The sequence below is a fragment of the Tenrec ecaudatus genome, chromosome 6 (assembly GCF_050624435.1).
Source record: "Tenrec ecaudatus isolate mTenEca1 chromosome 6, mTenEca1.hap1, whole genome shotgun sequence".
In the NCBI taxonomy this organism is placed as follows: domain Eukaryota; kingdom Metazoa; phylum Chordata; class Mammalia; order Afrosoricida; family Tenrecidae; genus Tenrec; species Tenrec ecaudatus.
In genome coordinates, this window is record NC_134535.1 from 9,420,941 (window position 1) to 9,437,008 (window position 16,068).

The 16,068-nt window shown below is 56.8% G+C and overlaps 1 protein-coding gene across 1 annotated transcript in view; it reads left to right on the forward strand.

Annotated features, from left to right (window-relative positions):
- Positions 1-16,068, forward strand: part of CACNA1I (calcium voltage-gated channel subunit alpha1 I) — a 125,564-nt gene that overhangs the window by 39,590 nt on the left and 69,906 nt on the right. The window contains exon 4 of the mRNA XM_075552618.1: positions 5,835-5,932. Within this exon, the coding sequence (XP_075408733.1) occupies positions 5,835-5,932 (98 nt within the window). The remainder of the gene's footprint in view (positions 1-5,834; positions 5,933-16,068) is intronic.

Genomic DNA, 16,068 nt, shown 5'->3' on the forward strand with positions numbered 1-16,068 from the left:
GATGCCACTGAGGATCTGAGCCCCTCACTATGTGGCTCGCTGGCTGCGTGATGTGGGCAGAATGTGAGCTAACCTTCCTGAGCCTGCTCCTCATCTTGACCCTGCCATGGGAAGACTGGCAGAGGGCAGAGGCACAGAGGCCTTGGCATGGAGTGAAGGCTTGGGACACCCTGTGGGAGGGGTGAGCCAGGGCTCTTGAGTTGCCAGCGACACAAAGTCCGTTCAAATGGCATCAAGCCACCTACGGGTGGATGGGCTCCTCTCGCTGAGAACAGAGGAGGGGGCTGGGATTGGGGTTCAACAAGAGGCAGGTGCTCCAGCCATATGGTCAGGATCCTGTTTCTCTAGCCCTGGTCTCGGCCTTCCTTTGTGTTGGCAAAATCCTTGGGCCACAGCGGGGGCAAGATAGTTGCCAAGAGCGCCAGGTTTCCAGGGTGGCTCGGCAAGAGTATCTTTTTCCCAGAAGTCTCAGCTCAAGGGTTAGACGGCCTCTCATTGGCTCACTGGGAGTCACATGATCATCTGGAACCAATCATGGCGGTGTGTGTGTGTGTTGTGATGACCACCTCTGGTTGACTAACCCTGGGTCTCTGGGCCTCCCCACGTGTGGGGATTTGGGGGTGACGATGGGAGGCTTCTGGGCTGTAATAAGACACCCTTCATCACACACACACTCAAATGGGATGACATCCCTTCAAAACACACACACACACACACACACACACCATGCCCCACACGCAGGGCCACTGGGCCCCTTCTCCCCAGATGACAGCCTGGGAACTGGGTTCAGCCACTCCTTCTAGAGTGATTTCAGGACGGAAGTGCTTACTTTAAAGCAAAATTACTTACCTAATTAGGCGCTCGGAGCTGGCAGGAGGTAGTCGGGGGCGGGAGGGGGGAGACCGGTTGTTGAGGGTTTTTTTTTTTAAAGACTTTTAGCACCGAAGCTGTGTGATAAAGTAACTGTGTAATTAGGAATTAATTTCTCACTCCCGTAAGTGCTGTTTTCCTTGGGGCCTGAGGGAAGTCAGCCTGGTGGTTACTCTGCCCACAGAAAAGCCCTTGCTCACTTCTGCTTGGGAGGGTGGGGGCAAGAAAAGCCATTCTTCTATCACAGGTGGTCTTCAGTTTTTTAAAACAGGGATGTCTCATTCATGCTAAATATATTTGCTGCCAGGGAGGAAGATGGAGGTCACTTGAGGAAAGAGGTGCATGGCTGGCTGCCTTCTTGGGGGCGTAGTACCAACCTGGGCTGTGGCTGTCCTCTCTCACACTCCCTCTGGATCTCTCTTGTCCTGAAAACATGTCTTTGCCGATCCCAGACTCCCACCTCTCTGTCCCAGCCTTTCCCCAGCACCTCTGTTAGGGAGCTCTCTCTCAACCAACAGGGGAGGGGAGTCATCAGCTACTGCCCAGTCCTATTCTCAGATGGGGACCCTGGGAGGATCTCCAGTGGGATTGGACCCCAGTTTCCCTCCCCAAGAGCCCTCCCCTAGCTTTTTCTCACTTTCCACCGGCCTCACTGTGCTTTCTTGGCTCATCTCCCCAAGAAGCAGAAGCTAGGCTCTGGAGTCCTGGCTTCAGTGTTTAGTTTTGGGGGAACTGAGTGTGGAAGGAGCCAGAGCAGAGAGGGGTGAATTTAGCCTGTGGTAAAGAGACCCCTCTCTGTAGTCCCGGGAAGAGGTCTGAAGGAGGGAGACTTAGAACTATGAACGTTTCATTCTTGTCCCTTGTACAGAAGGACACGCCGTCCTGGCAGTGGGGAACTGGGTTGGTGCTCCTCTCAATTGAGAACCAATAGATTTCATCAGAAGGAGCTCTGGGGCATAGCGGCATGCTTGTTGGGTTATGAACCACAAGGTCAGCAGTTCTGAGTCCCCCACTGCTCCATGGGAGAAAGCTGAGGCTGTCGTGTAAAGATGCAGTCTCAGAAACCCGCAGGGGCAGTTCTATTCTGCCCCATGGGGTTGCTAGGAGTCAGACTCCACTGTTGGCAGTGAGTTTGAGTCTGGCAGGATGACTTCCTGAAACTAGTGCCCTGAGGTGCATTCCAATTCTTCAACCCAAACTTCCCTGAGACCACCATTCAGCAGAAAATCCAGCTCCCTGCCGTGTGCCCATTCTGACTCCTAATGACCCCATAGGACAGGGTAGAATTGCCCCCTGTGGGTTTCCAAAGCTGTAACTCTGTAGCCGATTATAACGCCTTATCTTTCTCCCTTAGAGCGGCTGGTGGTTTCAAACTGCTGACCTTGCCCAATGTGTAACCAGCAGGGCACCTAGAAAAGCCACCTTTGGACACACCAAATAAAGGGTATTCCCCGTCAGTGGGGTTCAGCTAAAAGACCATCTGTGCGAGTTTCTGAGGATCCTTTATGGCGTAGTGGGTGACGAGTTGGGCCGCAAACCACAAGGTCAGCATTTCGAATCCGCCCTCCGCTGCGTGGGCAAAAGATGAAGTTTTCGTCTCAGAAACCCACGGACAGTTCTCGCCTGCCCTTTGGGGTCGTCACAGTGAGAATGGTCTCGGAATTGCGCCCACCCATCCCTCTACGCGCCCCTCTCTAACTCCTCTATTTCCACTGTGGACCTTCTCGGCGTCTCCACCAGGAAACAACAGATCACCAGCCACCTGTCTCGTGTCCTCTTGCTCCACGGGCCCGCCCCTTCCTTTCCCGAGGGAGCCCACCTGATTGGCTTACAGCCTCGGTCTTTGTTTCGATTGGCTTAGCCTCTCCGACTCGACCACCTATGGTTGGGCTAGCCTTGGGTCAGATGGCTGCCCCTGGCCAATCAGTGGCTCCCCTTTTCCAGGGCCCCGCCTGTGGAGGCTGCTATAGGGCTCCTTGCCCTGGCTGCCAGCCGGGCTGCGTTCGGTGACGAGGGAGGCGGCCTCCAAGCAGCGTGTGCCCCGTTTCCCTTTCAGGGAGTACCCCAAAGTCCGTCAGGCCCTCCTGTGACGTCAGTAGTCAGGCCAGAGGAGGTGCGGAGCACCGTCGGCCTGTGCTAGGCGTGGGTCACTTCCGCCGGGTCCTGCCCCGCTGGGAGGTGGCCGAGAGCTAGCCCCTGCCCCAGCTTGTGAGGACAAGTCACTCGAGTTTGCCGCCCACCAAATGGTGCTCCGGGGCCGGTTGTGGTTCCGTGTAGTCGCGTCAGTGGTTTCCAGCTCGCAGCCCCCTGGTTACAGCACCACACTGACATGCCCTTGACGCCCGTGACGCCCTTGACGCCCATGACGCCCTTGACGCCCGTGATGCCCGTGACGCCCTTGACGCCCTGGACTCTAGTTTCAGCCCGGGAGTCAGTCCTTTGTCACTGCCTCTCTACTCGACCAAGCATGATGTCCTTCTCCAGGAACTGGGCTCTTCCGATGACACGTCCTCAGTTTGTTCCACCAAGTCTTGCCTCCCTCGCTCCTAAGGAGCCTTCCCGAGCCCTATACTTCCTCCCAGACACATTTGTTCTTCTGGAAAAACGACCACCAAACTCACTGCCATCGAGTCGATGCCGACACATAAGGACTTAAAGGACAGAGTAGAACTGCCCCTGTAGGTTTCTGAGATTGTAGCTCTTCACAGGGGCATTGACAGCTGCTTTTGTGGGCACTGATTGTGGACCTGAGCCCAATGATGCCTTCATCATGGAGCTCTGCAAGGGGGGGGGGGGGTGCCGACATCCAGCAGTGTCAACGGTCAGTCGCCTTGACGAACGCTGTGAAGGTGGACATGATCTGACCCATGTCACTGATGAGAAAACAGGCTCAGCGGTGCGGTGGCTTGTCCCAGGTCACACTGGGGCCTGTATCTGAGCTCACGTGTGTCAGAACCCAGAGCCCAAGCTCTGCACGCAGAAGCACTGGCTTAGGTATTCATCTCGCCCAGTCCCCACTCGGTGCTGCTGTCACTCAAAGGGCAGAAATGGATGTGTTCACTGTTTGCAGGGCTAGAAGTTCGAATCCAAGGCAGTGGCTCTAGGGGAAGGTTTCCTCTCCCTGGAGGTTCTGGGAGGAGGTCCTGGTCTCTCTTTAGCTCCAGGGTCCTTGGTGGTCTTCTTTCGGGGTAGTGTCTATCTGCCTCAGGGGTGCTGGCAGCCACAGCTGCTCCTTCTATAGTACGAAGGTGATTGGTTAAGAGCTGCCAGCCCTATGCCAATGATGCAACCTCATGAACGTGACAAAGGAAACTTAACCCTTGATGGGACTACATCCACAGGTGTGGGGCTGTGGGTCCTGGAGCCACCCGGGTGCCAGAAAACAGCCTATCTAATACGTGGATAGGAACCCTGGTGGTGCAGTGGTTAAAGTGCTCAGCCACCAACCCAGAGGTCACTGGTTGGAACCTAGCAGCGGCTCTCAGGGAGAAAAGTCTGGCTCCCGGTCTCTGTGGAGTACAGCCTTAGAAACCTCCTCCTAGCCCACTCACTGCCCCCTGGCTGGGCCGGGGGCTGGGGCTGGAGCTCCCACCTGCAGCCTCCACACCTAGCAAAGCCTAGACTAAACCTCAGAGGACTGAGTTGGCCTGGGAGCTAGTGCCCCTCCCCCCTGGAGGAATGCACAGAACCAGGCTGGACAGAGGCCCTGGATTTGGGGGATGGGGACAGGGTCTGGCTCCCTGCCAGGCCTGTGCGGGCTGGGGAGGTGCGTGTCTGTGGGAGCGCCTGTTTGTGTGCCCGCGTGTGCGTCACCCGCAGCTCCCTGGCTGCCAGAGAGAGCTCTACAGAATATGAAATGACGACTGGCCCACCCACTCGCGAAGTCCCACTGCTCCTTCGGTCCCTCCCATTGTCCGAGCTGCAGGCCTCACGTTTCCAGGCTGCTGGTCTGGGCCCCTCCCTGGACCCTGCTTTCTTCTCCCCCTTCGCCTCTTGATGCCAGCTTAGGCCTCTGCTCCTTGGCTGGTTCCTCTCCCTGACCTCCTAATGTAGCCTGCTGTTTGTGTGTGTGTGTGTGAGCTCACACGTGTCTGCATGTCACCAAGTCATGGCGCCTACACTCAGTTACTTCTTCAACTAGCAGGGCAGTGGCTTCATCACCCATATGCCTGTCCAAAAAACCTACATTGAAAAAATTAAATAAAAACAAAACAAACAAACAAACAAAAAGCCTGCATCTCCCACCGACAGTGGGCCTGGCCCGGCCTGGGGAGTGGGGGGTGGGATGGAAGGAGCCCTGTCTGTGGGTGGGGGTGAGTAGCAGTTGTGTGCGGTGGAGGAGCCTTGAGGTAGTTCTCTGTGGGGGAACCTGGGCGACTTCCTGGAGGAGGCACGCTGGGGGGTCTGCTGGGTCCGGGCCCGAGGAAGAGGACTAGGTAGTGGTGAGGGCTCCAGGCTGCCCCGGTCTCTCCTTTGCCCACCTGCGTGGAAGCCTAGCCGAATCCCCCTTGGATCAGAAGTGCCCGGCCTGGCTTGGTTCCTCAAAGGTCCCAGCTTGGAGAGGCATGAAGGGTCTCCTGGGCGGAGAGGAGGAGAGAGCCTGCAGCCAGAAGGGACTCGGTCAATAGAGCGTGGATGGAGGCTGGAAGGGCTGAGAGCTGTCTGGGCAGTCAGACCGAGGGGCTGGGGCTGGCTCAGGAAGGACTGTGGCCGTTCCTATCAGTAGAGGGGTCAGGGCAGACAATGGGCCTGTCACATCCTAGGAGAGGTGGTCTGTGCCGCCTGGCCTGCCGAGCTCCAGGGGGAGCAGGGAGAAGCCCAAGACCTGGGGACATACTCAAGGTCACAGGTTGACCCAGGCAGAGTAGGATTCTGGCTTCTTCTTGCCCCAACCAGGGTCTTTGTGGTGCCACAGCCCACCCCCATGCCCTAGCCCCTCACTGACCCTTCTCATCTCTCTGCAGGATGGTCGAGTACTCTCTGGACCTTCAGAACATCAACCTGTCTGCCATCCGCACCGTGCGTGTCCTACGGCCCCTCAAAGCCATCAACCGTGTGCCCAGTGAGTCTGCCTTGTCCTGCCCCAGCCCCCAAGGCTGGCCCACCCAGCTGCCCCCCAGTGATTCACTCAAAATAGACCGACACCATGTGGTGTTTGGGCTGGGTCCAGTAGTCCTGTGGTTGCTGGAGCGATAGGGGCCTGCTCCTGTGGAGTGAGCTCATGGCCCAGTGTAAGAGAAAAAGATGCTGGGGTGGGGAGTGGGGGTGGAGGGAGGTGCTGATGCCGCTGGGCCCCCAAAGAACATGGATTTCAGCATGCTGGGGAGGCGGACCTTCTAGGGATGAAGGTTCCTACCAGAGGAGGCCCCTGTAGAAAGACACTGCTTAACTGGAGAGGGCACCAGGGAACATGTCCCTGGGTGTGCACACCCAAGCCCTGAGCTAGTGCCAGCTAACTCAGAACACCAGCTTCCAATTTTCCCACTCACTCACCTGCCCATATGCATGCCCATCTACCTACTTATCCATCCATCCATCCATCCATCCATCCATCCATCCATCCATCCATCTATCCATCCACCCATCAGTCTGTCCACCCATCCATCCATCAGTCCATCCAACCACCCATCTACCCACCAGTCCATCCACCCTCCCTTCCATAGGTCCATCCATCCATCTATCCACCCACCCACCAATCCATCCATCCACCCAGCCATCTAACCACATACCCACCTACCTATCTACCCACCCATCCACTCACCCAGCTATCTACTTTCCCACAGTCTGCATGTCCTTCCACTTACCTATCCATGTATTTAAACCCCCATTCCCCCACTCGCCCACCCTTCCATCCATCTACCCCTCAGCCCACCTAGCATTGAGTGAGGCCATCTCACACAACACGCACGGGCATCTGCTCAGCCTTGTGTGCTCCACAATCTCTGAGCCTTACAGGCACCCTGTGAGGGAGGCGGGGCTATTTACACTACACGATCTCATGTCCTCACAACTCCCATCAGGCCAGGCTCTCTGGCTGGCGCTTGAGATCTAATGAGGCTGGGGGGTAGGGGTGAGGTGAGCAAAATCAGGGCTCAGGGTCTGTGTCTGGCCCGGGGGTGTGTGGCTATGAACATGTCTGCGGGGGGGTGATGGTGGCATGTGTGCGCACACAGGTATGGGCGTGTGTCTTCCTTCCCTCTCCCAGTGGGCGAGGCCCTCATTAAGCCACTGCTCTGCTGAGTTGGCCTCTGGGAGCTGCTCTGGGTGCCTGCGGCCTGTTCTCTAGAGAAGCACAGGAATGGAGCTCCTGGAGGCTCCAATTACGGAGCCCAGCGGCTGGAAAGGCCAGGAGGAGCTTGAAGTCCCTCCTCAGTGGGCTCCTGCTGCTAATTGCCTCGCTGGGGGGCTAAGCCTGGCCCCGAGTTGGGGGTGGCATTTCTCGATGGGGAGCCTGGTCTGGTCTCAGCCAGCAAATGACTCTGGGACCCTCCAGGTAACCGGGTGGCCAAGCTCGCCCCGCCCCCATTTTAGGCACCACATGCACAGCGCTGCCCCTGGAGAGAGACCTTCTAGGTCCATCCGGCTGGTGAATAATTGAGTTAATGACAGGCAGCTGTTAGAACAAGGGAGGCCTTCTCAGGCCATTTGTCAGGGAGGTATGGCCCTATCCCCAGTCACTTCGCTGCCCAGAGTCACAGGGTGGTGGATGGAGGGGTGGGGGAGGTGGGATTGTGGGGGCAAGGACCGGACCTGGAGCAGGGCACGGGCTTTTAGAAGCACTTCCCAGACAAGTCTGGATCGTCGCCTCTGTTTGTCTTTAGAAACCTTTCCCTGCAACATTCCAAGTCCGGCCATTTCATCCGGAGAGCCTCTGTCCTGGAAACCCTTCTGTTCCACAGCTGCCTGTGGCTTGCACTTTCGCCACTAGGTGGCAAGCTAGAGAGTTGATAATGGCCAAAGTCCCAGTCCCATTCTGGGGTTATTAGCTGGCAAACTTGGGTGGGTGGGGTGGTGGCGGCGGCTGGTGGCAGCTTAGAATAATCAGAGACACTTTGGTGAGTAGAGACCGGGGTCTTAAAAGTTGGTGAGTGGCCGTCTCATATGCAACTATTGATCTCTTGCCATTGGGAGTCAAGAAAACCAAAGCCCAAGGAAAGGCTGAGTCTGGTGGGCCAAGGGACCGCATGACCCTGAGACCAGAAGACCTAGATGGTGCCTGGCTCCCACCGCTCTGAAAGGGACCACTCAGAAGGTCCTGGTTGGGGGCAGGGGAGGGGGGGTGGACAGAATGTGGAGCAAAAGCCAACGTCATACAAAACAGCAGGCTTGCTGGTTGACCTGAGATGGGCAGAATTCCTTGACCAGGGACCTGGGTCATCCTTCAGGTGTGAAACTGAACTCACCCTTGGGCTCCATTTCCTCTTTGCCAGTTCAGATATCTATCTATCTATCTATCTATCTATCTATCTATCTATCTATCTATCTATCTATCTATCTTTCCTTGGTAGTGGTTTTATTGGCATATCATTCATACATCATACAATTCAATAGTTCAGTCCCGTCGAGGAGAGCTGTACAGGCATCACCACAATGGGTTTTAGAACATTCTTGTACTCATCATTATTAGTTCCTACCCCCCCTCCCCCGCCCCCCATACCTCAAGGAACTGCTACTCCACTTACTGTCTGTGTTAGTCTGGGTAGACTAGGAAAACAGATTCATAGACTCATATGTGAATAAGAAAGAGGTTTATATACAAGAGCAGTGAAATATTGAGGAAACATCCCAGCCCAGTCCAGATCAAGTCCATAAGTCTGATATTAGCCCATATGTCCGATACCAATTTATACATTCCTCTTCAGACTCACGAAACACATGCAATGACGCCAAATGCAGGACGATCACAGGCCAGTGGGTGGAAAGTCTTTGGATCCAGTGGCATTATAAGCATCTCAGCGCTGGCAGGGCTCTTTGTGTGGTTTCTCCAGTTCCCAGGGCTGCATCAGGGTAGGTCCATGTGGCTTCTCCTCAGGGATGTCTTACAGGGAGTCAGCCTTATCAGAAGAGAGAGGTGCCTCCAAGGAGGAAAAACAGATTTCCCAGAATTCTCAGGAGAAGGCCATGCCCACACAGAGGCCTCATTGGCTATGATCTGCTTGACAGGCTAGACTCCACCCCTTCACTCTCAATCTTCAAATTGACAAACGATTGTATAACTACCATACTGCCTCCATAGATTTACCTCTCCTGGATTTCAGATACAACAAAGCATTGAACAAGAAGAAAGAATGAAAACCAAAACTCTAATAACAATTACAAAGTCAAACAGATAAAAACTTCAAGAAGAAAGTAGAAAATATTAAAAACTAGTTCAAGCCCTTTATAAACACTCCCCTGTCTTCCAGATGTGTCCCCGTCATTGACCCAAGTGGCCGGGCTCACTGTGTCTGCCCGCACTCAGCCATCCCAACCCATCAGAGGCCTTCAACTGGCTGTCTGGCTCTGCTTCCTAGGCACATGCTCTCCTGTCACGTGGAGGGTACCCAGGTCCCCTGTGACCATCCAGGCCCTGCCCACTCTGGGGTCATCGCTGCACTGTGCTGATCATACTGAGTCCCGCTGTCCGGTCCCACATTGCCTCCCTACAGACTGAGCTCCAAGGGAGTGGGGACCCCCTCCATAGAGTTGGGTGGGGAAGACAGGTGCTTAGGCAAGCCTCACTGGGAAGTGAATTTTGGGAGTTCCCGACAGACATTAAAGACCCATTTTACTGAGCGCTTTAGGCAGAGAAAAACGCTAGCCAAGTCCCCTGCAGGCTTCACTTGCTCAGCCAGGTCTGGGAGTCACATGCAGGCAGAATGTCTTGAGGAGCTGACATCCACTCACAATCCACACGTCAGCCCAGGGATGGACACTGACCATACTAGTACTTACCCACCCACCCTTGCTCTGTGGAACCCAGGGCAGCCAGGCAAATGCACCTTAGGCCCAACCTCACCTGTGGGCAGGATCCGGCTTCTCCACCCTGCAAGAAGAACCACTCACTAGCTGGAAGACCCTGAGCCAAGTCCTCTCTCCCCACCATTCCCCTCAGATTGATGGAAGAACTTCTTTCCCAGGGGCTGGGCAGGCCGGGGCTTCTGCGGCCAAGGCAGGGCTCTGGAGCCTTCAGGCTGTCGTTGGGGAGCTGACCAGCCTGGGATATCTCCAGGACATCCCCACAGCCACCCTGCCAGGCCAACAAACCCCAACCAAACTCATTGCCATCTGCTGACTCATCATGACCCCCCTCTGGGTGTCTGAGAGTAACTGTTTACGGAAGTAGAAAGCCCAGTCTTTCTCCCAAGGATCTGCTGGTGGTTTTGAACTGCTGACCATGTGGATTTCAGCCCAACACATCACCACTACACTGAGTTGGAGATGACTCGATGGTCGTGGGTTTGGTTTTTCAGTGTATCCACCCCTAAAACTGCAACAGTCCTTCCCCAAAGACCATGGAGCCATTTAACTAGGATAAGGGCTTTTATTTCTCCACTAAGAAATGAGGGTGGCCATTGCCAAGGCCTGAGCCAATATGCCCTGCTGGCCTCTGGCAGCTGGCTCACATGTGTGCCTGGTCACCCACCCACCCAGACTGTGGAGCTTGGCCAGAGGCAGACCCTCGGAACTGAGCCTGGCCTGGGCTACTCCCCTTCTCCAGCCCCTTCCCCCCTCTTATTCATTCACCATCCCTGCTGTGCCTCCACACAGGGGGCTCAGCTCTGGGCCTGAAGGTGGGACGTATAGGGAAGGGGAGGTGGGGATCCCAGGTCAGGATTTAATAACAACACCAGGGAATTAATGAGAACAAGGAATTGCCAAAATGGATCAGATGTTAGCTCCCAGCCCATCGCTGGGCTGCCCACGAGCAGCGGCCTCTCATCTTCATAACAAGTTCGAGAGCTCAGGGAGGAGTGTTCCCGGGACAGCCCTGGCCTCTGACCCCAGCTGCAGCCTCCGGGGTCCTCACGGCCACCCTCAGCTTCCGTGCTTTGCTGGAAGGACTGGGAGAGCGGATGCGGGAGGCTGTCACACTCACAGTTCCAGTTTGCAATGGTGACAAGAGATGGGGAAAGTCACTCAGGGGACAAGATGTGTGTGGCAGAGCCCGGACATGCAGCTCCTGCCCCCCCTGGTGGGTGTTCAGGGCTGCTTTTCAGGGAGGGACCCCCTGGGAGATAGGATTTGGGTAGGGAGCCCCCAGGTCTGCTCATCTGGGGACCTTGGTATGAGCCTCACCCAGCACCATGGAGACTCAGGCTTGGCAAACTCATCCCAGGATCTTAGTGTTGGAGAATGAGGGCTCAGAGGGCCCCCTGGTCTTGGGGACTGTCCTAGGCTGGGTTCTCCTGAGAAGGTAACCAGTGAAGGTTATATACGTCTCTGTAGAGAGAGGCTTCATTCTGTTGGACATAGGGTCACTGCCCAGAGTGGAAGGGACTCGACAACACCTAACAGGAACAGCAAGAAAGAGGTTTATGTCAAGGAAATGGTTCACCTGGAAGTAGCAGCAAGCACGTTCCAAGTTCACGAGTTGGATATCAGGTTGGAGACTTCTCCTGACTCTCGCAGCTGCGGATGAACTCAAGATCGGTCGGTCACCCAACAGGCTTCTGGTCACAGAAGTGAATGAACCCAAGGCGCATAAGTAAAACGGCAGGCGGCTGCTGATTCCTGGGAGTGGTTGGTAACATGTCAGGCTGCTGGCTCAAGTCCAAAGAACTGGAGGACGATGAGCCAGACGCAGGACCCAGACCCAGCAAAAAAGCAAGCAAGCTTCTCCATAGCGACCACTTCTATTGGAAGCAGCCCACACCCTTGAGGAACCTTCCTTTCAATTGATGGACTTCTCATAGCAGATCTCATGGAAGGGATTACATTACGTTAGATCTCACCACAAGGGATTATTGTGCTTTAACTGCCAAACCACCGGAAATTCTAGCCTGGCCAAGTGGACACCAGGCTGTAACTGTCACAGGGGCACCGGTGGTTTTTATCACCCGTCACGCTAGACCCCCTCGCTGCCAGGCCCACACCAAACTGGGGGCTTTGCCAGGCCAGGTCAGGCTACTTAGAAAGTTCAAGGACGCTCTGGGGACCATCCAGGTGCAAGGAGGCTGGGAGACATGCCTTGAACGGAGTTCTCACGAAGAAGATACTTTCTAATTTAGAGTGTGTTCACTTGGCGCTTGGAGGCAGCCCACGCAGTTACAGGTGGTCTCAATCCCTGCCCAACCCACAGTGGGGTCTGCCCCTGGCACTCATGGCGGCCCTCAAGCTGCCTTGAAGGCAGAGGACCCAGGGCCCAGGGTTGGAGGAGACGGGAGGGCAGGGGGAGATGCCATTGAGTGGCTTGGTTTCTCAGGAGCTGTTCCTTCTCTGGAGAGGTGCGGGGTGGGTGCAGAACTCCTCTCAGGACCTGGAGAGCACCAGAGACAGGAGAGGATCGATGGGGGTGGGGCAAAGCCAGCCCCTCTGGGGTGAAGTTTGACTCTGCTGAGGAAGGCTTCCAAGCAGAGGGTATGCCCGGGCAGTTGAATGAGTGGGTGCCTGCTCGGGTCCCCAGTTGGTGTGGATGGCCTGGGAGGGCAGTGCTGACTCGCCGGGGAGGGTGGGGGCACCGACGGCCTCTCCTGGGATGGGGTGTGGAGGGAATCCTTGGCGTGGCGCGGTTTGCTCATGGTTCAGTTTCAGGAGTGGGAGCAGGCTTCCTCAGTCTCGGGGCTCCTTCTGGCCGGGCAGGTGTATGCTGTGACCTTGGCGTCTGGCCCTGTGCTGCTGGCCCGGCCTCCGGCGCCCACTGGGCCTCAGATTAGTTGGCAGCGGCTGAGGTAAGAGCAGCAGACTGCCTTTCCCGGCTGCTCAGTACCCCAGATGACCTGGCCAGACCAGAGAGTAGGCCCCCAGGGACTTGACCCAAGCTCGGTCCCCTCTCCTGTGGCTTGGCTCTGCCTCCTGGCCACAGGTAGTGGCTCACTACCCCCTACTCCATCCCCCAAATGCTGGTCAGCGGTCAGCCATTCCCACTTGGACTAGCTTAGCCAAGAGGCATTGCTGATCTGGGCTGACAGCTCCTGTCTCGAGGGGATGTGAAACATGTCCCCTTCCTCCTGGGTCTCTCCCAGGTGCCCCTGCCACCTCCCTCTCCCTCTTCCCACCTGTTGTGCCCAGAGTCCCTGAGGGCAGAGGCTGGAGGCCAGCAGCCCTGGCCGGTGTGGGTGGAGAGGCTGGGCAGCTCTATTGGCTTCCATTCACAGTGATCTCTTCATCCCTGCTGTCGGGGGACTGTCTGCACCGAGGCCACCAAGTGTCACACCTTGCCCAGAATCCCAGCTCTAAGGAGCATTCTAAACATCCCACCGAGGCCCCGCCCTCCTGCTCCTCCTGCTCCGCGTGTCTGCCCCATTCAATTTCTCTTCTCCCCCAGCCACATCCACTCCTACGGCTCAGCCCCCAGCCTGCTCCCAGAGTCCTCCAACTCCACTTCCATGACCTGGTCACCCGCTCTCCTCATGCGCCCACTCCCTGCTTTGCCCTGCCCCCCGCCCCCCAGCCCACTCTCCCCGAGGCAGGAGGAGAGCCTTTCACACTTTCCTCAGATCTCCTCTCTCGCTGCAGCAGCGGGCACATGCCAGCCTCTGCCAGGGCCACTGTCTAGCCAGGGGGAGGGGACCAGGCTGGGGCGAGGGCCTCGCTCTCTAGTCCGGAGGGTCAGCAAGAAGAGGCCTTCTGCAGCTGCTTTCAGGGGCCCCTCGCACCTGGTAGATGAGCCCCCATCCTTACAGTGACCCGTGAGCACTTCCGAGTCTTGACCCCACGCCCCTCTGAGCTCTCAGCCTCGTTCACCTCCCTCCAGCTGCCTCCCCCCACCCTCGAGTTTGCCCTGCCCATTCCCTGTTCCCTCTGCCAGGAGCCCTGGTGGCATAGTGGTTATTTGTTGGGCTGTGATCCCCAGGGCCAGTAATTTGAAGCCACCAGCCTCTCTGTGGGAGAAAGATGGGGCTTTCTACTCCTGTGGAGAGTTACAGTCTTGGGGACTCTGGGTTCCTATGAATTGGCATTGGCTCAATGGGTGTCAGTTTTGCTCTCTTATGTTTTGGTTCCCTCTGCTAGGAATGCTTGTCCCCACCTCTGTCACCCTGCCAGCGAGGCCTCTCCTGCCCACCTGCTACCCCCCAGCCAGCCCCCGGTCCCATCCCTTTCACCCTAGTGAGTCTACTGGGATCATTGTTTTCACCCGTGCCCCCTGGTTGGCCGTAAGTGCTGTCGAGGCTCGCGTACCATGGACGGAAACACAGCCTGGTGCTGTGCCACCCGGAGAGTCAGTGCTGTGTCAGGCTCATTACTGCGGCCACCTGGCGAAGTCTTTCTCTCTTGAGCTGCCCCTCGGCTTTCCCCAGCATGGTGCCCTTCCCCGGGACTGGCTCTTCTGACGACATGCGTGAAGTCTTGTTCCCTGGGGGGCCATTCCGGCTGCACTTCATCCAGCACAGAGTTGGTGTCTGGCAGTTCACGGGACTCGGCCAATTCTGGCCCAACCCCATCACTCCCCAGCACCAGTTCTTCTTTGGTCTTCCGTGTGTCCTGCCCATCCCGGGCATTCCGCTGAGGTGACTGACAGTCCCTTGACTTGGGGTCAGGCACGCACATTGGGCCGTTACGTGACAGTTTGCCTTTTGAACACGCTGAAGTGGTCTCCGGCAGCAGGTTTGCCCCGTGCGGGGAGCCATCGGTATTTGTCTTTATGGCCATCGATTATAGATCCCGGTAAATAAAGTCCGTGAAAACTCCACTCTTCTCTGCATTTCTCATGATGCTGTTTGCTGGTCGATGCGCTTTCGGCGTCCGCTGTGTGGAGGGCAGTCCGAGTCTTTGATCTTTTTCAGTCAGAGCGTCCAGACCTCTGAGCTATTTGCAAGCCAGGCGGGGTCATCTGCGTGCGCGGCACAGGCTGCTACTAAGCCGTCCTCCAGTCCCGATGCCTCGCTCTTTGTCCTGCGGCTCAGCTGCTCAGATTATTTGCTCAGTACATGGACGGAATAAGGACGGTGGGAGAATTCAATCCTGCTGGACCACACACAGCTCCTGATGGTAACCAGGCACCACCCCCTGTTCTATTTGAATTACCCCCGACCCCTACCCACAGGGCAGGGGATTTGGCTGCTCTTGTTTTCACCTAATGCATTCCTACAGCCTCGGGCAGTGCCCACCATCAGAGACTCAGTAAATAGTTGTTGGATGAATCTACCCATCCATTCATCCACCCCTTGATCTCCCCCTCGTCCCTCTCCCCATGCATCCACCTCTCCTTCCTCCATTCATGCCTCTCTCCATCTCTCCCACCATCCATACCCAGCCCTCTTCCCTTCACTCACCCAGTGGAGGTCCTCCGAGGGCTCTCTGTGCTGGGCCGGAGCAGAGGACACACAGGAGGCTCACAGTGGCCCTTGCACACGGGGCGCTCCACAGTGTCCTGTGATTTCAGGGGACAAGGTGGGGCCCGCTCATCACAGGACCCAGCCCAGCATGGGGAGCAGAATCACTCGGTCGGGATCTGAGGAAGAGTGGTCTTCCAGGCATGGCGTGGGTCTGCAGGGGCCGCATCTGGCTTCCCGGGGGCCGGGAGTGGGCTGGTCAGGCTGGTTGTAGAGTTAACACCCTCAGGGAGCACGCCCTGTCTTCGGGAGTTGACTGGGACCTGCCCTGGGGTGGCGCGGCAGCTACAGGGTGCTTTGCAGTAGAGAGTGGAGGCAGGCACAGGTTGCTCAAGGTGGGGTTGGGATGCTGGAGGGGTTGTCTGCCAGTCTGGCCAAAGCAGCAGTGCAGGTGTGGAATGCCTGCTGAGCAGAGGGAAGTGAGAAGGCTGTCCAGACGGTGGGCCCTATGCTCCAGGGAGGGGACAGGAGAAAGGTCTGCCCTGCCCCTGCAGGGTGGAGGGCCTATGGAAGCCTGGTGGGACAGAAAACAGCATCCCCTCCTGTTGGTGAGTCATTGGGTCAGACTGTCCTCGGGGCCACTGCTAGGGAGTGGGTGCTCATGGGGGTGGTGCGGCATCCTTGGTTGTCGTGGACCTCTTCTCTGGCTCAGCCCTGGGGCTGGCGGGGTAGAGCCCTCAACCACTCACCTGGTGCCCCCTGCAGCCTGCCACTCTCAAAGGCC